Below are 27,980 nucleotides of genomic sequence, written 5' to 3'. Positions count from 1 at the left end.
CCTGCACCCAAAGCCAGTGGGGGCTGAAATGTTGACAGGCTTCCGTTCGTTCACCTGGTAGGCACCCAACACCCCAGCCCCTATGTCCCCCCCCACCCCCCCAGAAACTAAACAGTCAACACGAGGTCCAGTAGAGGCAGACCTGACCCCTTTCTGAGTCCAGGCGCCCTTTCGGGCCCATTAGGAATGGGCACTGCTCTGCTGGATGGTTGTTAAAGATCTTGCACCCTGGCCCCGCTGCCACGCCCTTGCTCACGCGGGTTCCCCTGCCCCGGATGCCCTCTCCGGTCCAAGGGTTCTCAGCGTGGACACCCAGTCCACGTCCTTCTGCCTGCTGCTGCCGCTAGGGCTGTGAACTCTCCAGCACACAGGATGTGGAGATAGGGGGGCGCCCGGCATCTGTCGGGGGAGCTCGGAGCCTCTGGACGGGTCCCGTGTCGCCAGGGCTCAGGGGGGGACGATGGGGTTAGCTCTTCTGGCCAGTTCACGGGGTGTAGCCAAGGTGAAGGGAAAAGGGATTCAGGATGCTGAGGAGGAGAGGGTCTGCTCCTTCCTGAGGGGTCAGCAATAGCCACCTCATTTGGTCCGGGATGACCCCCTTGCAGGGGGCGTGACCTCCCCTGGGGGTGGGGGTCAGGCGAGGGCTGGGGGTGGGGAAGAGACTCAGCTGCGGGTCTCGGTCCCTCCCTCACCTGAGGCTTCTCTCTGATTCTCCAGGTGCTTCTCTGCGGGCCTCCCTCGGTCCCCAGGGAAGCCTGTGCAGAAACCCGAGCCTCGGTTCAGGCTGCCATGGGGCCTGGCCTCCCCCTCCGCCCTCCTGCCTCCTCCAGAGCCTCCCTGTCGTTGCCACGGGGACTGCAGACCGGGAAGGTCCTCCAGCCACTGGCCTGAAGTTCAAGCTGTGGCCTCCAGCCCCGGGTGGGCGGCTGGGGGCCCGCACACCTGATCAGCTGGGAGCCCCAGCCCCGGGAGGCGGGGCGAGACCCGCAGGGCCCCTGCTGGTTTCATTTTGAGGCCGTCCCTTCCCCTTCCTCACTCCCACTCCGCCCGGCCGATCCCCACTTTCTGGGAAACGCTGTGGCAGCTTCTTCTGAACTGAACTCAGTTAACCCGGAGTCCACTGAGTTCCGCCTCCCGGACCTGAGGCTTCCTGCCCGGCACACACCTCCACCCCCGGGGCTGGCTGAGCGCCCTTCTCCAGACTCCCTGCCTTCCAGAAGGTTCTGGGCCGCCCCTGCCCACACGCCCCCTGCCACACCGTGTCCCAGGCTCTGGACACAGGAAACCTGGTGGCTTCAGGCAGGGCTGCCTTGGACATAGAAGACCCAGGGTCTGACTTCTGCTACTGGGGGACTGTGGCCTTCTACACTGTCGGATCCCGGGAGGGGCGTGGGCTAAACCAGCTTCCTCCCTTCACTGCTGACAGGGGGCCAGGTTACCCTCTAGGGGGGCCACCGCGGGCTTGGTGGGCGGAGCAGCATCCCCTGCCCCACCCGCTGGATGCCAGGAGCCCCCCAGCCATGATGACCACAGATGCCCCCAGACGTGTGTCCCCTGGGTTGAGGGGGCAAGACTGTCCCCACTGAGACCCAGTGGGCATGATGACAGCTGGGAGAGGACAGAGCAGCCTCTGGCCACGTGGGGCATCGAGCACTGGAGATGTGGGCCGTCCGAACTGAGATGCACCGTGAGGGCAAAACACACGGTATCGCAACTCCATACCAAAAAAAAAAAAAAAGGAAAAGACCAGACTAATTTTCATATCGATTGCAAAGTGCAAGGGTAATATTTTGGCTACATTGGGTTAAATAAAACATACCATCCAATTACCTTCGCCAGGGACTTCCCCGGCGGTTAAGACTCCGCGCTTCCACCGCAGGGGGCACAAGTTTGATCCCTGATTAGGGAACTAAAGATCCTGCCTGTCATGTGCCACGCGGTGAGGCCAAAACAAAAAACAAACAAAAACATAAACCAGAAGGGTTAACTCTTCTTCCTATTTTAAATGTGGCCATGAGGAAATTTAAGTTGCGCCTGCAGCTGAATGATGCGCGTGCGTCCCAGTGGCATCTGAGGGCGCAGGGGGCCGAGACCCGCCTGGAATCTGCCTGCCGGTTCTGGTTTCTGCACACCTTCTTTCCTTCCATTTTCCCCTTGCCCCATCCCCGCAACGTCCGTTACACTCAGAGAAGGGAATGTGACGGTCCGGGGCCGGATTCCACTGGATCAGGCGGGAAGGCATTTGCCCACCCGTGACCCCTAGCTTTTAGATGGCTTCTGGCCCATGGCCAGGGTTGGGGGTAAAAGCCTGTGGCACCCTGATTGAGCTGGGCCACCTTTCCTGGCTCATCACTTATTCCAAGGTCACTTGTGAGCTGCTCAGGGCTCAGAACCAGGCAGGGAGAGTCTGCTCTCTGGGGACACAGAAGTCAGCACACGTGGTGTTGTAAAGTGCTGTTTAATATGATGAAAACTTGGACCTGAGGAGAAACTTGCAACGACAAGACGCTGGATACCTTCTTCTTCCAAACCAAGCGCAAAAGAAACCAAAAAAACAAACAAAAAAAACCCCCAAACCCCAGAAGCGAAGAAAACTCAAAACCCAAGTAAGAAAACACCCAACGGGTGAGATTCTGAAGCTCCTGGATTCATTTCCTGATTGATTTGTTTTTGGACAAAGAGGTCAGACAGAGGGGCGCTGGGGATCCCAGGGGCCCGAACAGGACAGCTGCATCATCTCACGTACTTGGCCGTCTCAGGGTTTAAGGAAGACCCACGGGGAACCTTGACACAGAACAGTCTCTCACAAGAAGCTCGGGAGAGGCCAGCAGCCTGGATGCCTGACCCCACCTTCTGCCTGGACCCCTACACATCAGGAGACCCCAAAACCAACAGATGTTACATGTTCCAGGAAGAAGAGCCTGCCCCCTTGCAAGAGAGGACCTCGACGGGACAGGGAGCAGCGTCCCCAGGCCGGCCTGCGGTCACCTTTGGCCAGATTGTTAGGAGCAGCCAGGCCTGGACCACTGTGAACCGGGGAGAGACGGGGTGTCGGGGTGTGGGAGCAGAGGGGGCCAAGTCTAGCGACGTTTGCAGGAAGCGGGCAGGGGGGCGGGGGAGGGAGGGAGACCCCTGGCTGTTAAAGTCGGACACTTCCATCACGGTCTCCAAGGCTCTGGCGTGTTCCTGGCTGAGTCGGAGTGGGAAGGGTAAGCGCCAAGTGTCTCTCTGGTCCTTTCCTGAGGCGCCTCGGGGTCCTGGCAAAGCAACACAGCAGACGGTGGGTGGCTGGAGCCGATCCGTCCTCCCCCAGCAACCCTGGAGGCCTCACCCCACTGACCCGATTCACCCGCACCCCAGGAACCCCGTCAATGTGGTCTCACTCCTTGCAAACGGCAGTCGGCTCTGTTAACATTGGTCAGGCCCACAGCCTGACGTGTACAGGACTGGCCCAACGATGGGGCTGTCTGTGACTGCCAGCGCCGGGCGCCCACGGGCCAAGACGCTGAGTCACAGTTCACCCATTAGGCCCCCTTCCCCCTCTGAAGCTCTGGAGGGAGCTGGGGTACCCACAGAGCGACACCTCCATCACTTTTAGTTATCTTTTATTCTTTTCTAAATCAGGAAAGACTTTGGGGGCAACTACGAGGTGGCAGAAATCTGGAAAGCTGGTTGGAACAGCTACCAACTTGTCTTCTCTTTGGTGAGCACAGGAAAAAACAGAGGAGACTTGAAGGGTCTCCCTAGGAAGAAAAGGACCCAGAAGTTCCCAGAGGGCCACAATCCCCCACCTTCAGCTGTACCTTCTCCAGAAACACGGGGCCGGTGTGGCTTGCACCAGGACCGCTGCTCTACAAGAGCCCTTCCTCTGCGATTTATCAGATAAATATCGGCTCGTTTCAAGCCTTCAGGGAAGTATTGGGGTTGTGGGGAGACTCGCAGCTTCATCTTCAGAGAGCCTGCAGGAGGGGAAGCCTTAGAAGCAGCCCTGCCTTCCACCACTTCCTACTGCCCAATGGCCGAGAGGCGGCCTTCTCCGTTGGAGGTGGTACGGCCCTGAAGGCAGAAAGGCTGGGTCTCAGGCCTCGGACCTCAAGCAGACCCCTGCAGGGGGCCTGGCTGGACACCTCAATGGCCACCAGGAGTCAGGACAGCCTCACCCCCACCATCGCATTTCCGATCAGCTGCGGTCGAACGGTTCAAGGCCCGAGACAGTGACGTGCCTTGGGTGGTCACTTCTGATTTGCTGGGGGAGCGGAGGTGACACAGAGCCACCCGCCCACATCTGTCGGCCTGCAGGCATAGGGGAACGGGCCTTATCTGCAGGATCTGCTGGGGCTTCAACCACAGGACAGCTTGGAAACCCAAGGCTTCCTTTCTGCCAAACGAGTGTCAGCTCAGGCTGCTGCGAGCTGTCAGAAGTCTCTGTTCCCCGAAGCACAGCAGAGGACTCGGGGGTCCCTCCCAGGGGGCAGGTCACGCACTGCTGAGGACAGGCTGCATGGCCCGAGGCTGGAGCCGCCAGGGCAGGGGGGCGGGACCCCACGAGAGCCACTGGGCCCGATGGCTCTTGCGGGCCAGGAGGGCCACCTCCAAGGGGCAGATGCCAGGCTGGGGGCACACATGCACCCCAAGGTGGCAGCCCCCTTCTCTTCTGGTGAAAGTCACCCACGGCTGGGGGTCCCTCCGAGGCTTCAGCCCTTGGAAAGGAGCAAAGCCAGTGCCCGACGCCACCCCCGTCTCTCGGGGGTTGGGCCGCCCTCGCAGAGGCGTCCACCCCGGGCTGGACCAAGGCTGACACCCCAAAGACAAGGCACAAGAAGCACAACCGGCACGTTTGCTTTTTCTTTCCCTGTTTTGTTTTTTTTCTTTAAACCTAAGGAAGCAGGTTCTGAGAAGACAGCGCAGCGGCGTCGGCCTCCCCGGGCCCGAGGGCCACACGCGCATCCCCGCAGAGGGGACAGCCGAGGGGCGGAGGGGGAGCGGGTCTGTCGGTGGCGGGACCGTCAGACGGCGGTGCGCGTGGGTGTGCTGGGCTGGTTCAGCCGCAGCGTTTTACACAACCAGCCGGCAAAATCCACTTCTTCCACCTCGGACCGCTTGATGAAGGCGTGGTTCTGAAAGGGAAGGAATGACGTGACTGGCTCGGCCCTGGCCGGCCGGGTCCCCAGCCCAGAGCAGGGAGGCCCGGGCCTGAGATGGGGTCTCAGGTGATGGGAGAGGCCACTCTATGCCCCCTGGAGCCCAGGGTGACGTGGGGTCGGCTCACCCTCTGTGGGGCGTCCTGGGCGCTGTGGGGTGTGGAGCAGCATCCCTGCCCCGACCCGCTCGATGCCAGGATCCCCCCCCGAGGTGTGACAACCACACACGTCCCCAGATGTGGTCCAGGGACCCATGGGGGCAGAGTCACCTGGGTGAGAACATCTGATCTGGAACCACGGAACTCTGTGAGGATAGCAAGTGCCCTACATGTCCTGTCCAGGTGGCAGCCACCGGCCGCTTGAGGCTCCTGAGCCCTTGAAACAGGGCCCGTGTGCCTGGAGAGCAGGATCGCGCCTTGTCCATCAGTTTAAGGAACTTTAACAGTCATCCTGACAGCGGTTCCCGTTTGGAAGGGCGGGGGTCTCGGCCTCCCACGTGACATCCGCCTGTTATGCCAGCTGGGGAGGCGAGACCACCCCCACCTCCCTGAAGGTGGGCGCAGGCTTGGGTGAAACACCAAACCAAGGGAACAGGACTCGTGGTCGGGGAGACAGTCAGCCCCACACGGCCCGCGGTGTCACGCAGGCAGAGACCTGGACGTCGTCCCGCACCGTGTGAACTGCGCAGAGCTGGGTTGGGGGGGGGGGGAGACGACGGCAGGTGTCAAAGTTCACTCCCCTGTTCCATGGGTCTGCATGTTCCACAGTGAACACGTGCTTCTTATGTCGTGCGTGCCCTGAACACACGTCACTGGACTCAGTAAGGAGCTTCTAGAAAGAAGCAGATGGACGCAGACCCCTTCCCACAAGGCGCTCCAAGCCAGGCTCACTCTTGGGGCCACAGAAAACTGACTACAGCCAGGACACACAGGCTGTAGCCACAGCTAACAGAGGGGTGGGCTAGACAGGGTGCCTTCCTGGAGGCGGTGCCGAAGCAGATGCCCACAGCTGGGGGAAGAGCAACAGGACATGTCCCAGAAGGAGAAGGGCCATCCTGTGCAAAGGTCCTGAGGTGGAAAGTGGGAGGGAGGCTCGGTGGAGGACATGGTGGGGAGGGGGGAGCGTGGTCCTGCAGGCGGGGGCAGGGGCACAGGAGCCCACCGGAGGGCGTGGCTCGGTTATTCAAACTACCGCATCGTGACCACCCTAAGAGGCTCCCTCACTCCCATGTGGACACATAAGGTTGACAACCAACGTCTCACGCCTGTAGCTGGCAGTGTTTTCTCTCTTCGAGACACAAGACACATAAACAAGGGGCTGACTCAGCATCGGGGGTGACTCAGGTGGTCAGGCCTGGTGATGGAGGAAGAAGGCCTAACGTCCTCAGTGGACGTGGGCGGAAGGCACTGTGACGGTCACCCTGAGGCTGGCAGCCGGGGGAAGGCCAATGCCGGAGACCACCTTTGTTTTCAAGGATGCTGGACAGTATGGGTTTTGAGGACGGCAAACACCCCAGTGGTGCCCCCAACGCCTTGGAGGCCGGCCATTCTGAGACACAGCCCTAGCCCCAGGCACACGGGCCCTTCTGTCCCCCGGGGAGCTAAGAGGACCACAGCCGCTCTGCATGCCCCCCCCCCCAGCAAGCCAGGGCGACCCACAGGGGTTCTCCAGCTTGGCCAAGAGACATTGCAGCCAGCTCAGGTGTTCACTCAGGGTGAGGAGGGCCTGCCAGGGACCTCCGGAAGTCCAAAATCTGTGAGCATCACTCACCATGAGCATCTTCAGATCTGCTCGCTCTGCTGGGTTCTTAATTAGGCTGTGGGTTCCAGGGGGTGGGAGAGAGAAGACAGGTGGGCAGTCAGTGGCCTTGGGGGAAGAGGCCTGCATCCTGCTGCCCTTTCCTGCCTGGCCCCCGTGGGTGAGGGGCTCCACCGCCACCCTTGGGTGTGAGAGCAGGATGCCCTGGGAGGGCAGGGCAAGAATCTGAGACCAGGACAGGAGGGAAAGGGGAAGAGGGTGGGAAACCCCCCCGACGCTGCTCCATCAGAGGCCCAGCAGCAACCGCAGCTAAGTTTCTAATAAAAACCCCCAAGTCTGGGAGTCCAAGGGTCAAAGTGGAAGTTTTCCCTTCACGAAAGCAGAACTGTCTACAAGGCAGCTGCTCAAAGCAGTTCAGGGCTGAGTGGCAGTTCTTCAAACTGGCAACCTCACAGGGCAGAGAGGTTTACGGGGAGTGCTGGACACACAGTCACAGGCTGGCTGCTAGGTACGCAACCCTGGGCCGCAGCGTCGTGTCCTGACATTCAGGGCGCTCGACAGGCCGGCCCTCCGGGTCCATAGCCCGCTCGCCTGAGGCCGCGTCACCCAGACGCTTCAGAGGATGGGAGGGCCAGCCCCCAGAAACCGGCTCCGAAGGCCTGCCTAGGAGCCACGGGTTATGGGCTTGAGGGGTTAGGACACCGGGCTGCCCGCTGGCAGAAGGCAAGGCGGGAATAGCGTTATTTCCAGAGAGCCTGCCATCCTGGCTTGCGCGGGGTTTCGGGAACAAGCTGGGGGTGGCAGCTGGACACCGTGACTCAGCAGCCTCGGTGGGGGGGTGGCGGGGGAATCTGGGTTCTCAGGTGAGCTCCGGTCCCACCAGCCGCTGCCACTGCCCGGCATCCCCGAGGCCCTGGTCGTCCCAGGAAGCAGGCGGCCTGGCCCCTGCCCCCACCCGCCCTGAGCTGGCGGCCCTGGTGTCTTACCATTTATTTACAAACTCCTGGAAGTCCTGGGTGAAGATGCCATTGGGCAGCTTTGGAGGAGGCTGCGGGGCAGGACAGACAGGCGGGAGTGAGAGCTCAAGGATGCTTCTGGAATCAGGGAGAAAAGGCGCTTCCCAGCCTGTGCCTCTGAGGACAGCTCAGCACTTGTCGGGGACCCTCAGGATGCACCCTTCCTGGAGGCAGAGGGCGCCCACCCCCCGCTTCCAGCAGCTTCCCTGGGGCAGCCCTGCCAACTGGGTCAGCCTCTTCCCAGAGTTTCCTGCAAAAGCTCTTGTTTGGGGACCACGACTGGTTCAGGAGTGAAGGAGAACAGGGCTCATCCTCATTTTATGGACAAGGGTGGTTACTCTTGACCACGTGCTACACGGTCTGGGCCACTACCCTCCGGAGGTGCTTGGAGAGAGCTGGGGGTCTGCCTGAAAAGAGGGGGAGCCCGAGGGGCCTGGCCCTGCACAGGTCCCGGGGTGGGGACAGCCGTGCGCAGGCTCAGGCCCCGTCCAGGAGTGCGGTGGGCCTTCTTCCTGCTCAGGGGCGGGAGGTGCCGGCGGCATCCCTGGAAGGACGTGTTCACTGGGCCTGGGCGTTGCTGCCAGGTGCAGGGAGAGCTGTGTCACCGGAATCACCCTGCCCTGTTCTGTTGCCACTGACCCTGCTCTGAGCTGCTCACCTCAAGACCCAACCCTGGGCCAAGCTCGGCCACCCCAACTCCAAAGGGCCACTGGAAACACACTTCCATCAGAGAAGGGCCAGGAGGGTGACCCGGCCACGCCGAGAGGGAGGGCTGTAGGGTCAGGTCCTGCTCGGCCCCGTCCCAGCTGCAGGCCTGAGGAGGCCACTCCCATCCTTATGCCTGGATTTACCCATCTGTACAATGGGAGTATCCACGCTGCCCTCTCACGGGGTGGGGAGAAGGACTGGGTGGGCGCCCTGTGCCCCCTTCCCAGAGAGGAAGGAGACCTGCCTGCTGTGGAGACCTGCCTGCCAGCAGGGCCCCGGGCACGCACCTCATTCACGATGTAGTCCAGCAGCTCAAAGATTGCCATGGCCGGCCGGCTGTCCATCCCATGACCTGCCCAGGGCAGAAACAAAGACGGGTGAGATGGGCAGGTGGGCACCGTGCTTCCATCGGGCGGCGGGGCCTGAGCGCACTGAACGCAGCCGAGCACCCTCCTTCGTACCCGGCCCGACCCAAGAGGGCAGGCTCCCGGGCCCAGCTGCCTTCCTGGGAGAGGAACATCTCTCCTGAGCCTCTGGTGAATTAAAAAAACAGAACACCAGAATGAACAGGAACGTTTGTTGAGAAGGCACACATCTGGCAGGGGGCTGCATCTGGGCTGTGCTAAAGCCGACCCCCTGCTCCCTGGCGTGGGGGGAGGGGGCACGGGGGGCCGAGCAGGCAAGGGCAGCAGTATGACCTGGCATGGACCTGCGGGCTCAGGATGGTGGCCGGCTGGGATGGCTAACCCCTGTCCTAGACCCAGCTGGCCAGGCCCACGTTTGGCAGCTGGACTTTTGCCTTCTGTCCCCTGTCCTGAAATGGGCACGTGGGCCAGGGCCGGGGCTGGGGGAGGTGCTGGCAGGCCGAGTGGCCTGGCACAGCGCCCCGCTCCTCCCCGCCTGGAAGGTCTGGGCACCGTCTGGGAGTTGGGATAGAAAGGGAGGGTCAGGGCCAGGGCCTGAGGACACAGATGCGGGTGGGGGTGGGGGGGTTCTCCCCTTGGAGGACATCAAGACACCCCAGCAGTCTGGGTGCGGCACCAGGAAAGGGGAGGGTCTGGGCTTGAGAATACTGTGAAAACAGCCAGCTGACGACCCAAGTGTCCGCCAGCGGTAAACAGAGACCACATGGTGGAATATTATGTGACCATAAAAAAGGAGTGAGGCACCGATACTTGCCACGGTGTGGACAGATCTCAAGAACACAATGCTCATTGAGAGAAGCCAGACACAGAAGGACACACAGTGTGTGATTCCATTGATGGGAAACATCCAGGACAGGCAAATCCACAGACACAGAGAGTGGGTTCATGGTTATCAGGGGCTGGGTAGGGGACAGGGTTTCCTTTTGGGGTGATGAAATGTTCTAAAGTCAGATAAAGGTGATGGTCGGACAACCTTGTGAAGGTGTAGAAATCCAGTGAGTTATAAGCCTGAATTGAGTGGACCACATGGTATGTGAATGCTATCTCAATAAAGCTGTTAGAAACCAACCAACCAAGTGCAGTCCACTGCATGTGGTCCTTTGGGCTCTCACTCAATTCAACTCTCTTCCTGTCACTTGACTTAAAAAATAAATAAATTGGGCTTCCCTGGTGGCGCCTGCCGATGCAGGGGACATGGGTTCGTGCCCCGGTCCGGGAAGATCCCACATGCTGCAGAGCGGCTGGGCCCGTGAGCCGTAGCCGCTGAGCCTGCGTGTCCGGAGCCTGTGCTCCGCAATGGGAGAGGCCACAACAGTGAGAGGCCCGCGTACCGCAAAAAAAAAAAAAAAAAAAAATCACAGAGCCCTACGCGCCCCTTCCTAATTACACCACCTGAGCCATGACCCTGACCCCCTCGCCAGCCCCCAGCGTGGTGGAAGCATCGGCCTGAACCTTGCAGGTGGCTGCCTGAGTTACCGGGAGGCCCCTGGGAGCCCCGCTGCCCTCCCGTCCCCGTGCTGTGTGTTGGGGCTGAATCTAACCAGCCACCCAAGACCCGAGTTGAGTTCCTTTCACTTTGGGCTCCCTGAAAGGCCTGGCCCAACACAGCAGGACGGCCACTGCAGAGTCCAGGTGTGGGGCAGAAGACTGCCTGCTGGGCAACCCTTTCGGCTTTTCTGTACACTTGAACATTCTCGTGATGAAATGCTGGAGAAACCACCCGCCACCCCACAGCTTGGCTGAGGGGCGAGTGTCTCGACCCTGCCAGCTGTCAGCAACAGGTGCAGCTGCCCCAGACAGGACAGATTGGGGCGTTGCTTGCAGCGTTGTCCCCAGAAGCCTCAGGACCATCTGAGGACTGCTGACCGCAGTGACCACGGCCCAGGGGGACAGGTGGACCTAAGAGGGGCCAGAGGGGAGGCAGCTGCTGTCCCCAGGCGCCGCGTGCCCCATCCAAACCGGAAGTCCCAGCCTCGGGCCATACCGCTGATGGGGCGTCCAGGGGGTCTCGGCCGCGGCGAGATGCTGTGAGGCTCTCCTTCCGCGCCGTCGACCATGGGCCGGCCAAATATGGCCTCCAGCTCCTTGGCGTCTGGCGGGGGGATGGGGTACCTTCCAATGGACAGCTCCACCAGGGACAGGCCCATGCTCCAGATGTCTGACTGCACCGAGTAGTGAGTGCCTTGCAGCCGCTCCGGCTGGGGGGGAGATGGGCAGAGACGGCCCGAGGGAGATGGAGGGGCGCTGGCACCCTAGAGTGTCCCTGTGGTCCCCCTGCAGCCCCATCCCGCTTAGGGACCCAGCAGCAGAAAGCAAGCCATTCCACCCCCTCCCTCCACCTGCTTCCAGCCATGCTGACAGCAGCCCCTTAAAGCCCCGCAACCCAAAGTGCTTCTGGAGAGCGACCGACCCAGGAAAGATGCTGGAACGTCTCCTTCTCCCAACAATCCCAAGGCGGACTTCTCAGAATCTGCTCTTAAAATCAGCCAGATGGGGACTTCCCTGGCGGTCCAGTGGTTAAGACTCCACGCTCCCAATGCAGGGGGCGCGGGTTCGATCCCTGGTCAGGGAACTAAGATCCCGCAGGCCACGCGGTGTGGCCAAAAAAAATTAAAGAGATAAAAATGAAAATAAAAAAATAAAATCACCCAGATAGTGCCTAAAATAATGGAGGGCTAGTCAATTGTCTCAGAAATGGACTGACTACTCTCCCCGAGTGGACAGGAACCAGGCCGGCATCTCCAGAGAGACAAAAACGCAGATGAGAAGATGATGGAAACTAGAAATTCGAAGGAGAGAAGAAAGCCCGCAAAAGAAACTATACTACAGGGAAGGGCAGGCTTTTGGAAAAGCTTCTGGAAAACGAGGAAGAGCTGATGAGGGTCGGGGTGGCACGGGGGAGGACGCTGGAAGGACTCACAGACATGTAGGACCGCGTGCCCACGAAGGAGTTGGCCATGGAGTCGATGAGCTGCCCGCTCACCCCAAAGTCGCACAGCTTGATCTCCCCTCGGGAGTTGACGAGGATGTTGGATGGCTTCACATCTGGGAGCAGAGCCGGCGGTGTGGACGCTGCGGGTCGCCGCCAGCCCCTCCCGGCCCCGGGGCGCCCGTCCCCTTACCTCGGTGCATGATCTGGTGCTTCTCCCGGAGATACGCCAGGCCCCGCAGAACCTGCAGGGAAGCCGCAGGGCGGTGCCGTGAGGGGGACTGTCCTCTGGACAGGCCCGAGGCCCAGGCGGAAGTGGCCATGTGACAGTGACGACATTCTTCGGGTGGGTACAGTCACCCACCTCCCCAACTCTCACACGACCCCCCACCCTTGAGGAGGACACCACTCTCCCCCTGTCTGAGGAGGGCCCGAGGCCCTGTCAGTAGGGCTGTAAGTGTCCAGCCAACCGCCCCGCCTCAGGGGTCACCCCAGCCCGAGAGGCGTCCTCTGTTGAGCCCTTTGGTGCCGGGACTGTGCTCAGGGCCCCCATGTTGATGGTGTGAAGGATACAGTGACTGTTTCACCGAGTTAGACGGGCGACACTCGACGATGGCAGCACCGTGGGACAGTGCGTGCCTGGCGCCGCACCACGGTTCCTCCTGCCACCCCCATGCCTGTATGGGGCAAGGAAGTATCACCCCCACTTCACAGGCAAAGGGACGCCACCCGCTCAGTCCCACAGCCGGTGGAGGCTGGCACTGGCACCTCTGCCTCTTTGCCCGGAGGCTGATGCCCACCACCGGCTTCCGGAGGCTCCTCGAGCCTGGCCGCGTGGAAGGGGGCAGAAGTAAGAAGAAACCCATGAGAACGCGGGGCCGGGAGCGCGCGCCCGCACGCACTTACCGCGATGCTGACCTTCCCCAGGATCTCTTCGGGGATCCTCTTGGCTTCTTTCAACACCTGGTCCAGGGAGCCACCGTCCTAGGGGCAGCACAGGAGAGAGAGGCAGAGCTGCCCCGAGCCGTCGCGAGGCAGGGCTCCCCAGAGGGACGCCAGAGCGGCAGGGAGGAAAACGCAGCATTGCCCTGGTTCCCGGAGAGTTGGTGCTCAATTTCCTCCACGGAAAACAGAGGCCAGACCACAGCCAAAGGCAACCCACTGGCTCAGAGCAGGGACTCCAGCGGCCCCGGCCACTTCTGGGGCCTCAGGAAACGGAAAGGGTGCCAGTGTGCTCGCCAGGCGGTCCGTCCTTCCCGGAACCGAGGCCCGTGGCTGGACGGCGTGACTCAGCCTTCCTGAGGTTGCCACGGCAGCGGCAGGCGGCCAGTGCTCCACGAGGCCTGCGGCTGAGCCGCCCAGCTTGCAGCCGGAGCACCAGAGAGCGTACCTGAGCCAGACCCGCAGCTCTGGGCCTGGGTCCCCTCCCAGCAAGTCAGCCGCAGCCTCGGGAAGGGGAGCGCGAGCACAGGGGCGCCGCCCGCAAGTGCCCGGCACAGACAGAAGGCCAAGCCAGCTCCGCCAGGAAGGCCTGATGGCCGAGGGGCACGGGGGAGGGGGAACGATGGCTTGGCCCCCCATCCTGCTGGTGTAGCCACTGCTCGTCACCCTGAAACTGGGATGTCCAGTAAAGGACGTGACACAGAGCACCCTAGTTGATCCCCTGACCAGGGCATGGCCCCAAATCCACACGATAACGAGGAAGTGACAGAAACCAAGTGTCTTGCGCAAGGTCACCCGGAAGCAAACCTGGAGACCAAAACCCTGGGTGTCACCGACTGGACCAAGGCGCCTCTTCAGAGATGGGCTCCAAGGACACACCGAGGCCCACCCAGGATGCTAGGCAGACCGGAGCTGAGGCTCGGGCATGCGGTGGGAGGTGGTCAGCATCTGAACTCGCAGCTGGGTGGAGAGCCTGTTTTCTCTCCATGCTGCTCTAGGGCTCCCGTGGCCACCGGCTGTCCCAGGAGGCCTCTTATTCCATTTGGGGGCGGGGGGCGAGAAGCCTGCAGCCTCGGAGACGTCTGGTCCCCCCTCCCTGGCACTCTCCTCCAGCTGTGCTTGGGGAGAAGGGCCGCGGTGGGAGTTGTGGAAAACCCCAGGCCCTCCAACGCTTTGGGAACCCATGAGGGACTCTGTAGGCTAGCCCCGGCCTGAGGACGAGGGGGCTGTGCGTGCAGCGACAGCGGGTGTGGCCGGGGAGGAACCCACGGGACCAGGCGGTCCAGTGCACTTGGTCGACAGGCTGCCCGGTCCAGCCCCGTTCTGCGTGCAGGGCGAGATGGGAATTCCACTTTTTTCTCGTTTTTTGTTTCATCAACCTTAAAAGGATTTTTTTTTTTTTTTTTTTTGCGGTACACGGGCCTCTCACTGTTGCGGCCTCTCCCGTTGCAGAGCACAGGCTCCGGACGCGGAGGCTCAGCGGCCATGGCTCACGGGCCCAGCCGCTCCGTGGCATGTGGGATCTTCCCGGACCGGGGCACGAACCCGCGTCCCCTGCATCGGCAGGCAGACTCTCCACCACTGCGTCACCAGGGAAGCCCAAAAGGATTTTTTAAAAAAAAGCGTTCGTGATCTCTGCTCCCTGACTCGGCTCCTCATACTCTAACTTTCCGCAGGATTGCGGTATGTTTGCTGGATGACATTCAGGGAGAATGCCTCCGCAGCGACTACGGTGGGCCAGGCCCCAGGATGGGGTCTCAAGGTGACTCAGGACACATCACGGGTCTTCTCCACGCAGCCCCACTGCTACCCACCCCGACATCAGTGTGGATCATCCTCCGTGGGGGGCCGAGCTGATACAGAGTTTTAAGTATCTCTCTCTCTCTCTCTCTCTCTATCTGGGGCTCATATTATGCATACTTTCCTCTCGGGGGATTTTCTCATCCGATGCATATATGCTGCTTTCACTTCTCCCCTGGAAAGCGGCCTGGTGTCATTCTTCACCTCCCCTTTGCTGACGGACGTGTCTGATTTTTCATTATTGTAGAACAAGGGAGTGCATTCTTCAGTAGATTTGACCAGGACCCAAGAAAATACCAAGAGGTGCCTCTGAGTGGTCAGTCGGCTGCTCCTTGGCCGCTCCGGCCCTGAGACACCCGCTGTCCACTGGTCCAAGCCCCTAGTTTCCCCAAGAAAAGGAATAGGTCTGGGCACCGGGGAGCCGCCAGCCCCACTGTTTCCCGTGCCCACAGGTGAGTTTCTCCTTCTGTGCTGAATTGGGGCTGCTCGTCACAGCCAGCGGGCCTTTCTCATAAGCTGGAGCTGGAATCTACCCGGTGGGAGACGAGAGTCAATCTGTGCACGACCCTGCGTAGAGATGAATGCGTGCCCTCGACAGGGAGAGAAATGGAGGTGATGCAGGAATTCGGGGAAATGGTGGCGGTGGTGACAACGTCATGGCTGACGCTCCGTCAACGTTCATGGACCAGCTCGCCCCGTCCTCACACCTTTGGCCTGACAGACAAGGTGTGAGACTCGTCCAGTCCCGCACGAGACGTGCGTGGGGGGACTGCAAGCGTCCTCTCACCGCTATGTGCGAGACCCTGCAGGGGACCAGCGGGCACGAGGACGCTGGTGTGGGTGGCACAGGCCCTCTCAGCGCTTCCTGTCATCTATCTTGTCCTCCTCACGCCCTCCCCGCCCAGCAGCCACCCACCACTTAAGGCTCACCTCCATGGACTGTAACCCGTCAGCAGAAAGAGGGGCGTGCGGGCCACACCCGAGCCCGCGTCTTTGCGTTTGTGTGCCATCTACGCGTTCCACTGTCGTCACATGCTCGCTATGAAAGCGAACAAGAAAAGCCCAACCGTGAAGCTCTGAAGGACGAACAGGGCAAACAAAGAGAATCTAGCATCTCCCCTGCATCCCAGCAGTTCCGTCTGTGCGCCGCCGGGGTGCAGGCGCCTCACCTGGAACTGATGCTTTACACCCACCAAGGACGGAGGGGGAGGGGGTGGGGCTGTGATACTGCCTCTTTTCTTTTTCATTTTATTTTATTTTTTTTTAGACCATGCTGTGTAGCACGCGGGATCTTAGTTCCCCAACCAGAGATGGAACCCGTGCCCCCTGCAGTGGGAGCACAGAGTCTTAACTACTGGACCGCCAGGGAAGTCCCATGCTGCCTCTTTTGTACAAGGCAAAGAGGGGCCTCCAAACTCTCAGGGTATTCAGGGAGCAGGGATGGAGGTAGCTGAAGAGGGGCGGCGAGCAGGGGAGGAGGGGGGAAGGGGAGAGGGAGGGAGGAGGCGGGGAGAGACAGCACAGAAGAGGCTCCCCTCAGACCACAGCGATGTGGTCACATCCTTTTCTCGCCCTGATACTCGTCTGTGCAGTGTCGACCAGGTGGGTGGGCAGATACGACTGCCCTCTCCCAGGTGGGGAAGGAGCTCCCATGGGGCAGTGCCAGGCGGGAATCAGGCAGCCAGGTTGGGGCAAGGCAGCTGGGGGAGCCCTCCCTCCGGCCCACATGCATTCCTCGCGGGCTCTTGCTCAAATTCATTTCCTGCCTTCGTTACAAAACCATCAGAGGGGACGGCAAGCTGGAGGCGAGGTGTAACCAAAGCCACCCGCCAAAAGCCACGCGGCATCCTGGTTTTGCAAGGGCCCTGAGGGCCGGGGGCCTGGACAGCCGGGCGCGGGCAGGGCCCTACCTGACAAAGGAGGCACGGCAGAGGGCCGGCAGCATTTCCCCTGGGGGCCTTCGGCTCTGACCACTTCTGCTTTCGTTACACCTGATCCCGCCCACTTCTGAGCCTCGAGACCAGAGTTCCTTAATGAGGGGGCACATCAGAATCAACCACAGTTTGGTTTAAAAGAGATGGGCGGCCGCCCTCCATGGCAGAGGCCTGGTCCCATGGGTCTGAGCTGGGGTGCAGACCCGGGTCCCCAGACCATGCACGCTGGTTAGAGGGCACTCGGGAAGGAGAGATCAAGTGTTTAGTCGCGTAGCCCACCGGCGGGCCTCAGCCCTCAGGCGTGCCTGCTTGGGTGCAAGGACTTTCAACATTGCATTACTCAGAAGGCCGCGGGGACCGGAAACAACCTCAGTGTCCACCGAGAGCGTTTCATAAATCACCCAACAGGTACACGTGGACACCAGGGTGCTAGACGGAGGGGAAAAAGACGGAGCCAGCTCTGTGCCAACAGAGAGTAACGTCTACCATGGATCCGGGGAAAAAGCAACGTTGGGAGGAGGGTGTCTGGCGCTTAAGAAACAAAGGAGCCTACGTGCACACACGGCTGCACTGCCTCGCCCACCTCCAAGAGGGTCCCCCGGGAACAGGACGGGGACTCCGGGGTGGGAGGCGAGGCGCCCCGGGCCCCACCGCGCTCACCATGTGCTCCATGCAGATGCTGATCTCGCCGTCGCTGTAGAAGGCCCCATAGAAGCCCACGATGTACGGGGAGTTACACTCATGCAGCACCTGCAGCTCACGGATGATCTGGTTCCGGATGGCCGGCTTGATCTCCAGGTGGATCAGCTGCAAGGGAGAGGGAGGCGGGGTCAGGACCGGGCCACTGAGCGGGGCTGGGAAGGCACGGTGTCTGTGTACCTGAGAATGGGGAACACACACCCACACACAGACTGGAGCGGGAATGTTCGCAGTAACCAGCTTCACAGCAACTGAAAGGTGGGAGCAACCCAAATGCCCTGAATCAACGGAGGAAGGGACAGAAAAATGTCTCTCTAGGCCCTGAACATCACTCAGCCGTGAAAAGGGGTGACGCACTGACACTCGCTGCAACGTGGATGGACCTTGAGAACACGATGCTCAGTGAGAGAAGCCAGACACAGAAGGACACACGGTGGGAGATTCCACTGATGGGAAATGTCCAGAACAGGCAAATCCACAGAGAGTGCCTTCCTGGCTGTCAGGGGCTGGGGACAGGGGAGTGACTGCTAATGGGGATGGGGCATATTTTGGGGGTGATGAAAATGTTCTAAAATTGATGATGGTGATGGATGCACAGCTCTGTGAATATACTAAAAATCAGTGAATTAAATACTCTAAAAGGGTCGTTTGTATGGTAGGTGAAGTACTTCTCAATAATGCTGTTTAAAAAAAATATATATATCATCAGAGGCAACACTATTCCATTGGTTACAGGGGGAGCTCTGTTAATCAAATCATACAAAGGGCCAGCCTTTCCCAGGAGCAGATCAGGTAATGCCCTGTCTGAGGCGGCAATTACTTCACCTCTGCCCCCCTCCGTCCCTTGGGTTTTCTGGACCCCTTCCCACCCCCAGCCTAGAGAGAACAGATAGCCTTCCACTGCCACCCTAGGATCCTAGCTCCACTTCCCCTTGAGTTTAAGTCAGCAGAGAGGACTGCCACCAAATTCATCGCAATATCTGGAAAGGTTAGAAAAGAAAGGATCGTCCAGAGAGATGCAGAAAAGACAGCTGACAAACAGCCAAGAGCAACGCCCAGCTACAAACCCCAAGTAAGCCAAGATCCCCCGTACAGCGGGGGAGAGTCAGGCTGCAGGTCCACATCCTGGTTACTTCGAGTCCTAGATGCTACAGCCATGGTGATAAGACAAGAAAAGGGTGTGATTTCCACCTGTCCATCAGAGAGGCGGAACCAGATCCCCGGTACCTGAAAATGACCACTACCAATTCAACAGACATTTCTGTGGAGTCAGTTACACTCGGGGCTGGTGACAGGGAGAGACAGCACAGATGGTCCTGCTTGGAGGAGACGCACCACCCCAAGGGGAAGAGACGCAGGCAAAACAACCCCGCTGTGGTGGAGATGCTGACGGAGGAATCACAGAGCGGGGTCCAGGGCTCAGGCGACACTCAGGCCGGGCCTCAAAGGACAGGTGGGACTCTGCCAGATGGACAAGGTGGGGTGGGCATGCCGGCGGAAGGACAAAGAGCTGCCTGTTGGCAGGCTGTGTGCCGAGTTCACGGGGGCATGGGGCGTCCGTGGGGCACCCACCAACGACCTCCAAAACCTTGAGAACTGCAGCAGCTCCCAGCGAAATGGTGCCTGGTGCCTACGCCGCCCCCAGGCAAAGCCTCACGCCTCCACGTGAAGGTTCCCCACCTGACCCAGCCTGCAGAGCAGAGCTCTGGCTGTGGGCCCTGGGACACCGCACCTGCCCCTTGGCCATCACCAGCGGGACGGCGGAACACACCAGAACCCCAGGTGCTCTCTCCTCCATCGGCCGCCCCTGTGAGCACGTGCACACAGACCCGCTTGGAAAGGGCGAAAGGAGGGTCTGAAAGCCAAGTGCTGCTGTCGTGTGCAGCACGGCAGGTTCATCCTGCAAGCCAGGTGGGAGGGCACGGCGAGGCTGACGGTGGGCAATGCCGGCGTCAGGACCATCAAGGCCCAAGAGGAATACAGCGCGGGCCACCAATTTAATTTTGAATCCTCTAGCTGCTGCGTTCAGAGTACAGAGAGACAGGTGACATGAATTTTTCATGTATTTCGTTGAAACTCGGTGTAATGTATCAAAAATTGACTGTTCTGACATGAGGGCGATATAAAAATAGTAATGAGTTTTTTCACACGGAGCCCTTGAAACCTGGTTTGTGTTTCTGCACGTACGGTGTGCCCTGGCTGACATCGACCGTGTTTCAAGGGCTCGGCCACCACGTCTGACCAGGGGTAGCCATCGTGGACAGCGCCGCTCTCGACCGAGAACTTCGAAGGAGCTGCAGATGAATTACTGGGGGTGGGTGGGGGGGTGGGTAGAGAAGCAGAAGTGGGGGAGTTGGACAAAACTGGGCAGATCTGGACAAATCCCAGGGGTCCTGGAAGCCTGGAGTCAGGACCTTAATGTGAATAAGGCCAAAAGAAGTCAGAGGCTTTCCAGAAAAATATGGTAAAGAAAGGATGCAGGGGCGGCTGCCATGTGAAGTGAGCCTCGTGGATCACCTAGGAACCAGCGCTGAGGGGGTGTGAAGGAAAAGCAGGAATGGGACGAGGGCCACGTTTCTGAGCACTGGTGCTTGCGATTCGCCCTTGACGATGACGACCCATAGGGGTTGGAGAGTGGTGGTGAGAACTGCCCCCATTGGGCTGACCAGCAAGTTCAGGTTCAGAGACTTAAATGACGCCCCCAGGGGCACACAGCTGGTGAGCGGTCAGGGAGGGTTGGGGCCTGGCTCGTGGAACGCCAAACAAAACCCACGCTCTTTCCACGGCAGCACCTGGGCCGTGCGAGCTCCAACAGCTGATTAAATAAGTACAGTGCTAGGAGTTCAAACCCCATCTAGGAGTCTAAGGCTGTTGCAACTGCAGAATGGGGGAATTGAGTTGGGAATGGGGGCAGGGGGCACAAACTAGGTAAAGAGGGAAATGGATTGCGGAGGCGAGGCCTTGACAGCTTCCACTGGGTCAGGGTCAGCTGCAAAGGGAGGACCCGAGAGGGTTCAAGCCCAATTCAGACACCGACCCAGCTAAGCCTCAGTTTCTCAGTAAAACAGAGCTGTTGGTCCATGCAAAAGAGAATGTGCACACCGGCTTTGACCCAGGGCCATCACTAGAAAGGCAGCTAGCGTTAGGCCGTGGCCTTGGGCAGGTCTGTAACCTCCATTCTGGAAGCATGCAGATGCCGAGGGGAACACACACGCACACGCACACGCGCGCGCACGCACGCACGCACGCACGCGTGCGCGCGCAGCTGAAAACGCATCCCTCCGCCCAGAGCACAGGGAAGTTGGGAGAGCCCCACAGGTGCAACACGGTCACCGAATTCTTCAAGGATCTCTGCCGGTCCCAGTGACGCAGAGGTTGTGTGCCCAGGGCCCCACAAGGACGCGGGAGGAATCGTGACACCAGGCATGAGTTCAGAGAGCATTTACGAACGGATGTGACAGTGGACATGGAGACCGGTTCTTGCAGGTCTTAGGGAACTGGTGTCACTGCTCGGGTCGTAGTGGTCAGGGTAATCCCCTGCCCATCACAGGGACTGGAGGGATGCCGGCCCACAGCAGGATCCGTGCAGGCCTTCCAGAATGCATGGAATTCCTACTCAGCTTCCCAGGAATTCGGAATTCCACCCAGGGTAGTGGAGGGAGGACGGAGGCCACCGTTCCTCAAAAACCGCTTTGACACCTCAATTTTCCCACCTGTGTCCTCAGCTGAATACAGGCAAACAGAGCCCCTGGGAGAACTGGCACTCTGGGAGCCCTTGACCTCCACAGACCAGCCGAGGGCTCCGGGCCCACCAGGGAGTAAATTCACGCCCTGAATTGCATGACTCTGGGTGAGGCTGCACAGGCCACAGGCAACTGGAAGGGGTTACGACTGATGGGGAACAAAATCTGAGGTTCACTCCCCCCAGTTTTTAGAACTTTTTTTTTTTTGGCTGTACCACGCGGCATACGGGATCTTAGTTCCCTGACCAGGGATCGAACCGGGGCCCTTGGCAGTGAAAGTGCTGAGTCCTAACCATTGGACCTCCAGGGAATTCCCTTTCTTAACAAAATTTTTATTCTATTATTATTATTTTTTTGGCCAAACCGCGCAGCATGTGGGATCACTTACCCGACCAAGGATCGAACCTACGCCCCCTGCAGTGGAAGCTCGGAGTCTTAACCACTGGACCACCAGGGAAGTCCTCCCCTTTTTTTTAAACCTTTTATTTTGAAAGGATTATGCAAGCACAGGAAAGCTGCAAAAACAGCAGAGAGATTCCCGTGTGCCCTTCACCCAGCTTCCCCTGGCAGTGACGCTGTCTGTGACTGAGGCCGGTATCACAGCCGGGACACAGACATCGGGGCAGCACCACTAACTAGACTACACCTGGGCCCCCCAGCTTTAAACCCAGAAGCCTTATTTCGCAGGCTTTCAGAAAGCCGTAGACAAACTCTCGGATTTCATGGTTATACAAGGCACGTCGGCAGCCACCTGGAAGAGTCCTGGCTGTCCTGAGACCCCTCCGACCCTGATGAGCACTCTGTGCACTCTGTTCCCAAGTCCCCCCCTTCCATCACCGTCTGAATTTCACGTCTGCCCTTCCACTCCCTGTGCTTTGGGCGATGGCAGACCAGGGATTTCGGGGGCTGCTCTGGTTTTGAAAAGGCTGCCTGTGGTAAGCAGACAGAAATAGAAAGCATGTGGCTGTAGGTTTCAGGAGGGAGGGCGGGGCTCTGGAGGCAGGAGGAATAGCTGCCGCACTAACCTCCCCCCGGCATGGAAATCGAGTGCATGGTTCCCAGGAAAGGCGGGCCCTGCGCAGATCCCCCCGGGGAACGGGGTGGTCAGGTTTCCAAGAACACAATTCGGAAACTACAGGACGATGGGCTTCCAGAAAGGGGGCTTTCTATGGCTGCAGGAACACGTCTGTGTGAGCTGAATCACGTGTCAACTCAACATCCCCCAGTCACATGTGCAGGAGTCACCATCCCCAGGTGGTGACCTCTTCTTCCCCACTCCCGATGTCTCTCAGGGACCCTCCCCTACGTGTATCAGGGAGGCTGCACTGTGGCACAGGAGCCCTGATGAGGGACTTCTCAGCACCAGGGTTTGCACTGAACAGGGAGGTGATGGTTGATTTTGTGTGTCCGCTTGGCTAGGCCACGGTACCCAGCTGTTGGGTCAGACGCCAATCTAGATGTCACTATGAAGGTATTTTTTAGATGTGATCTAACATGGAAATCATCAAACTTTGAGGAAAGCAGGTGACCCTCCGTAAGTGGGTGAGCCTTATCTAATCAGTTGAAGGCCTTAAGAGAAAAGACTGAGGTCGTGCTCCCCCGCAACCCCCAAAGAGAGGATTCTGCCTCCAGACTCCCTCTCTCTCTTTTTTCTTCTTTTTAAATTTTTTGGCCACGCCACAGCATGCGGGATCCTAGTTCCCTGACCAGAGATCGAACCAGTGCTCCCTGCAGTGGAAGCGTGGGGTTTTAACCACTGGACCGCCAGGGAAGCCCCCAGACTCTCTGTGGACTCAAGCTGCACCAGCTCTTTCCTGGGTCTGCGCCCACTGGCCCGCCCTACAGATTTCAGACCTGCCAGCCACCACGGTCGCCTGAGCCAATGCCTTAAAGTACCTCTACCTACCCCCACCTCCTACACACCCCTAGTGCTTCTGTTTCTCTGGAGAACCCTGGCTACTACAGGTGGCTCGGGTACCCAGTTGCCAAGGGACCGCCCTCCCCCACCCCACCGATGTGGCCATCGCTACCAGAAGCCAGTCCTGGTCGGCAGGGCCTTCTGGTTGTGAAGTCAGGGGAAGCCCGGCTCTAAGGGGACTCGATTCTCCTCTCTTCCATCTGCTACCCTTCTCAAGCCAGTCTGTTCCCGGCAACCTGAATTTCAGACATCCCGCAAGGCAGGGGGTGGCCTCCAAGGGAAGAGCTGCGTGGGGCCAGGCTGCATCACCACATTCTAACTAGAACCCAGGTTGGCGGGGGTGGCCTCTGAGCCTGGGAGCCTGTCAGAAGGCAGAGGCCAGCACCCTTGAGGCCCCTCTCTCTTGCTGCCAGGGCACCTGTCGCCACCACTTGCACCCGCAGAGTACGGGGACAGAGCCGTCGCCCTGCTGCCAGCTGCCTCTCACCTTTCTTGCCATGATGAGGCCCGAGGGTCTGTGCTGGACCTTGGTGACCACCCCACCGTTCCCGGCTCCCAGCTCCGAGATCCTTTCAAAGTCATCGTCCTTGAGCTCCCCGACCTTGGCCTTCTGGGTGAGGAAGGCTTCCAGCCGCTTCTTCTGCTGCTCGTCAAGTTCTAGCTCCTCTAGCTTCTTCTGCAGGTCCACCAAGTTTGCTCTGCGGAGACCCCAAGGGCGAGGGTTAGCCAAGACTGCATGCGCTACCAAGAGATGACTCAGCCCAAGCCGAGGTCACCGCGTGGCCACTGCACATTCCAGGCCTGGGGTTTGTAGCTGGGAGGTGAATCAGACCTGATTCTGGTGCTTGAAGGGCCTATGATCTCATGGGAAAGAAAGACCACCCGCAGACACACAGCTGAGGTCCCTGAGAACTGGGGATGCCGTCCCTCTCCCCCACTCATAAAGGTTAGGAGACCTCAGAACCTCGAGGACCAGCTCTAGCTCAGTGGCCCTGCTATCAGACCTGGGAGCCCTTCCTCCTGACACAAGAGCTCTGGACCACATGGGAAGGAGACAAGGGAAATGGAGAGACAAGCCTGGGGGTTGGGGAGTGAAGCCCCAGGTCAGGACACCTGTCTTTCACAGGGGTGGAGGAGCAAACTCATTTTGAGTGGCCTCAGAGCAAAGAACTAGAACCAAGAGGCAGATGACAGAAGCCGTAGCATCTATGCCTCTAATTTACACGAATTACACAGAGGCACGGGCGGGGGAAAGGAGAGGGGCATAATTTAAACAGTGCAGACAATTCCAGGGCATTCCTTTCCAGCAGCATGCTCTTATTATATCTTGAGCGTTACTGTAAACGGTAGGCATTTATACGTACACGCATTCCTAGAGCCGGTTATTAAAAACCAACCATGTGGGACTTCCCTGGTGGCGCAGTGGTTAAGAATCCGCCTGCCAATGCAGGAGACACAGATTCGAGCCCTGGTCCGGGAAGATCCCACATGCTGAGGAGCAACTAAGCCCGTGTGCCACAACTACTGAGCCTGCGCTCTGGAACCCGCGAGCCACAAATACTGAGCCCACGAGGCACACCTACTGAGCCAGCGCTCTAGAGCCCGTGAGCCACAACTACTGAGCCTGCACTCTGGAGCCCGTGAGCCACAACTACTGAGGCCCGCGCACCTAGAGCCTGTGCTCCACAAGAGAAGCCACCGCAATGAGAAGCCTGTGCACCGCAACGAAGAGTAGCCCCCCGCTCACCGCAACTAGAGAAAGCCCGCGCGCAGCAACGAAGACCCAACGCAGCCAAAAATAAATAAACAAATAAATAAATGTATATAAAAACCATGTATACTGCACTTTATTGGGTGATTTCAACGAACTTTCAAAGGAAAAGTTGACAGTTAAGCTATTTTCACTAGCCCCTTGACTTTGAACCAAATCCTGGAGTAAAACACTGTAACAGGCAGGTAGACGCCAGCTCAGTGCTCAGCGCGCACAAGCACTAACCTGAGGCTGCCCAAAAGAAAAAGAACATGAGCTATGTATGCAATTTTAAAAATTTCTAGCCACGTTAGAAAATGTTTATCTGGTGAAATTAGTTACTCTGGAATATGTATTATACTTACAGCTCCCCTCAATTTGGACAAACAAGCCACATTTCAAGTGCTGGCTGTGGCCAAGGGCTCTACCCAAACAGTGAGTGCAGCTCTAAGAAAAGTCACTAGAGGAGAATGGGCCACCTCCAGAGGTCCCCACTCACCATTCTCCAGGGCATTTAAGCCAAGGTTTACCGCCCACCTAGGGGAGACCCCCCCCCACGGGGGGGGAATTCAAGCAGGAGATGAAGGGGGACACTGGAGTTCTGGCAGGAGCCTTCCAAGACCCAGGTTCAACCATGACTTGCCTACAACTTAAAGAGATGTAAGCAAAAGGGCACACAGGAGCAAGATGACCTGCCGCTGGGTGATGGTCACCTGAGCTGGTACCTCGAAGAGGTCATTGGGAGGTAGGGGGCTAGGTGCCACTTTCTGAGCAGGTACAAGAGCTTTAACTCCCATAATCCGCCTGGGAAGCACCTCTCTTGTAGACCCAGCCCACCCAGGAGGGACAAGGCTCAGAGGTTCAGTAACCTGCCTGAGGGTCACAAGGCAAGGAAGTGGCAGAGGCTGGAGCGACACCTACGTCCATCCAGCCTGCAAAGCCTGTGCTCATAGTACTGGTCCCCTGAGCCAGGACCTGGATAAAGGGGGAACGAGAAGGACGCCGATGGACAGAGAAGGAAAGGCAAAGGAAGGAATGTACGTGCCACAACCCCTTCACCATAGGGCTGAAGAGGCAGCTTTTGCAGCCAGACCCTCAGACCCTGGAATGTGTCCAGCCTGGCCTATGACATCTAAAATGCATTATGGAGTCAGCTGATTAAGCCATTTTACATTTCATGGCAACTCTATTGTGGTTATTTTTTAAAAATCCCTGGAATTCCAACGGCTGGCTTCTTCTACTGGGGGAATTCTTGAAGGGATGGAAATCACAAATCACATTAAAAAAAAAAAAAAACGAGAAGAGAATATGATGAAGGAGCTGTCTCGTAAGAATAAGTGGAGTTTCTGAGAATCAGTAACATGTCCCCACATCGAGCTGCGCCCTCGGGGACAGAGAAAGATGTGAACTCACACACATATGCATCAAGGCGCTCCTCCTTCATCTGGTCGCAGGAGGCCAACTCCCCTGAGAGGCACTAAACATGCCATTCGCCCATCACACCTGGTTCTCATGGGTCACACCACAGGCAAGGCACACGGCACATGGATCCCAGCCACGGACCTCTGAGACCAGCCTGGCCGCTCCAGCATGAAGAACGGGAGTGGGGAGGTCATAGGGACATGCTCTGGGGCCAAGTGGCGTGACCTCACACAACGCAACTCTGCCATCAGGTAACCCCAATGCCCCATGCTTCTTTCTCTGTCTCCTTCCTTCCCCTCAAGTCCTCCTGTCCCCCTCAGTTGCCTCAAACCCACCCATACTTCTCCAGCCCCTCAAGGCTTTGCTAATCCATTCGATCCAGAATCTCTGTTCATCTGCTTTCAGGGGTCCCAGCAGGCCCCCAACTTCTTTCCTGCTGGATGCCCAGTTTTCCCCACCCCCGCCCCTTCAAATCCCCCTTGCTCCTTGTTCCCCCCCAGCCTCTATGCCTCTTCCAGGCCTCCTAACCACTCTCCCCAGGTTCAGCTCCACCCCCCACCAGCAGGGTCTTCTCAGGCTCCCTTCCCCCCAATTCCCTGAGGACCCCCCCCACCCCTCAGGGATCCCTCCCCACCCTCAAATCTCTCAGGTACCCCCTTCCCCTTTTCCTGGACCTCCTTACCCCATGCTCACTCCCAGGAACCCCGCTTGCCCCTTCCCCTCCTCTCAGGAATCCCACGCGCCACCGTTCTTGGAATGCAAGGACAGCCCCCCCGCCGCCTTTCCCTCCACATCACTACTCAGAGACTTCTCCTCCTTCCTCCGATTTCACTATTGCGGACCCCTGACCCATCCTCTCCCTTCAGAAACCCTCCCATCATCATCCTGGCTGCACTATTTAGGGCGCCACATTCCGGTCTTCTCCCCGCAGGGACCGACTCACTACTCTGAGACCCTCCATCCCATCTTCTCCCAGCAAGAACCCTCCCCCAGCCCGATTTCACCATTCAGGGACCTCCCTCCCGCCGACAGCGATACTCCGAGCCCCTCACCTCTCCTCTCCTCTCGGGGACCCCTCTCCGACCTTGCTACCCAGGGCCCCCTCCCCTCCTTTCAAGGACCCCCTTCCCCGATCTCGCAACTCAGGGACCCCTCCCCCCGTCCTTCCCACCGAGGGCCCACTCCCCCGTCCTCTCATCTCCTCGACCCCCTCCCCCGACCTCGGTACTCTGGGACCCCCATCCCGTCTTCTCCCCGGCCCTGGCCCTGCCCACTCACTCGGAGGCGCCCTCGCTGGTGGGGGACGGGCCCTCGGCGATGGCGGGGTTGATGGTGAGCGCCGGCAGCACCGGCTTCCTCCGGGCCAGCATCGGGGATCCGAGGGCCGGCGGCGGCGGCGCCTCTAGCCGGGGCCCATAGGGGGCGGGCCGGGAGCGGGCGGCGCCGACGCGAGCGCGGGGCTGCGGCCGCGGCCTAGGCCGGCGCCGGGGGGGACGAGGATAGGCGGCGCTGCGGATCGGGGCCGAGAGGCGCCAAGGGACGCAGGGGCTGAAGCCGAGGGATCGGGGCCGCGGCAGCCACCGAGGCCGGACCGAGGCTGACGCTGCAGCCGGAGCCCGGGAGGCAGAGAGAAGGGAGGGGGAGCTACGAGATCGCGGGCCTCTCGCGATAACCAGCGCCGGGGAGCCGAGCCGGGCCCCGCCCCTCACCCCGACGCGTGCGCACCAGCCTGAGGCCTTCTCCTCGAAGGGAAAAGGGGAGGATACTGACTCTAGGCGGCGCACGGAGCATGCGC

The 27,980-nt window shown here is 59.4% G+C and overlaps 1 protein-coding gene across 1 annotated transcript; it reads right to left on the bottom strand.

The window, feature by feature from the left end:
* Window positions 1-4,836: 4,836 nt before the first annotated feature.
* On the bottom strand, window positions 4,837-27,845 carry MAP2K2 (mitogen-activated protein kinase kinase 2). Its single transcript, XM_081231685.1, has 11 exons — window positions 27,464-27,845; window positions 23,501-23,711; window positions 17,314-17,460; window positions 12,884-12,961; window positions 12,171-12,222; window positions 11,969-12,093; window positions 11,033-11,246; window positions 8,911-8,975; window positions 7,886-7,947; window positions 6,912-6,957; window positions 4,837-5,117 (listed from the first exon to the last, which is right to left on the bottom strand). The coding sequence occupies exons 1-11, from the start codon at window positions 27,553-27,555 to the stop codon at window positions 5,007-5,009; spliced, it is 1,203 nt and encodes a 400-aa protein (XP_081087811.1). The 5' UTR covers window positions 27,556-27,845; the 3' UTR covers window positions 4,837-5,006.
* Window positions 27,846-27,980: the final 135 nt, after the last annotated feature.

The sequence above is a fragment of the Mesoplodon bidens genome (assembly GCF_964165515.1).
Source record: "Mesoplodon bidens genome assembly, chromosome: 4".
Taxonomy (NCBI): domain Eukaryota; kingdom Metazoa; phylum Chordata; class Mammalia; order Artiodactyla; family Ziphiidae; genus Mesoplodon; species Mesoplodon bidens.
Note: the sequence above shows the minus strand (reverse complement) of the source record. Positions and strands in the feature narration are given on the sequence as shown.

Bases quoted from the DNA above. Each gene is read 5' to 3' on its own strand.
- MAP2K2 (XM_081231685.1), bottom strand. From the start codon at position 27,555: ATGCTGGCCCGGAGGAAGCCGGTGCTGCCGGCGCTCACCATCAACCCC. The intron at 12,962-17,313 runs GTGAGCGCGGTG...TGCTGCCCCTAG, and splicing joins GCATCTGCATGGAGCACATG to GACGGTGGCTCCCTGGACCA. The intron at 6,958-7,885 runs GTAAGACACCAG...TGGAACCCACAG, and splicing joins CAGGAGTTTGTAAATAAATG to CCTAATTAAGAACCCAGCAG.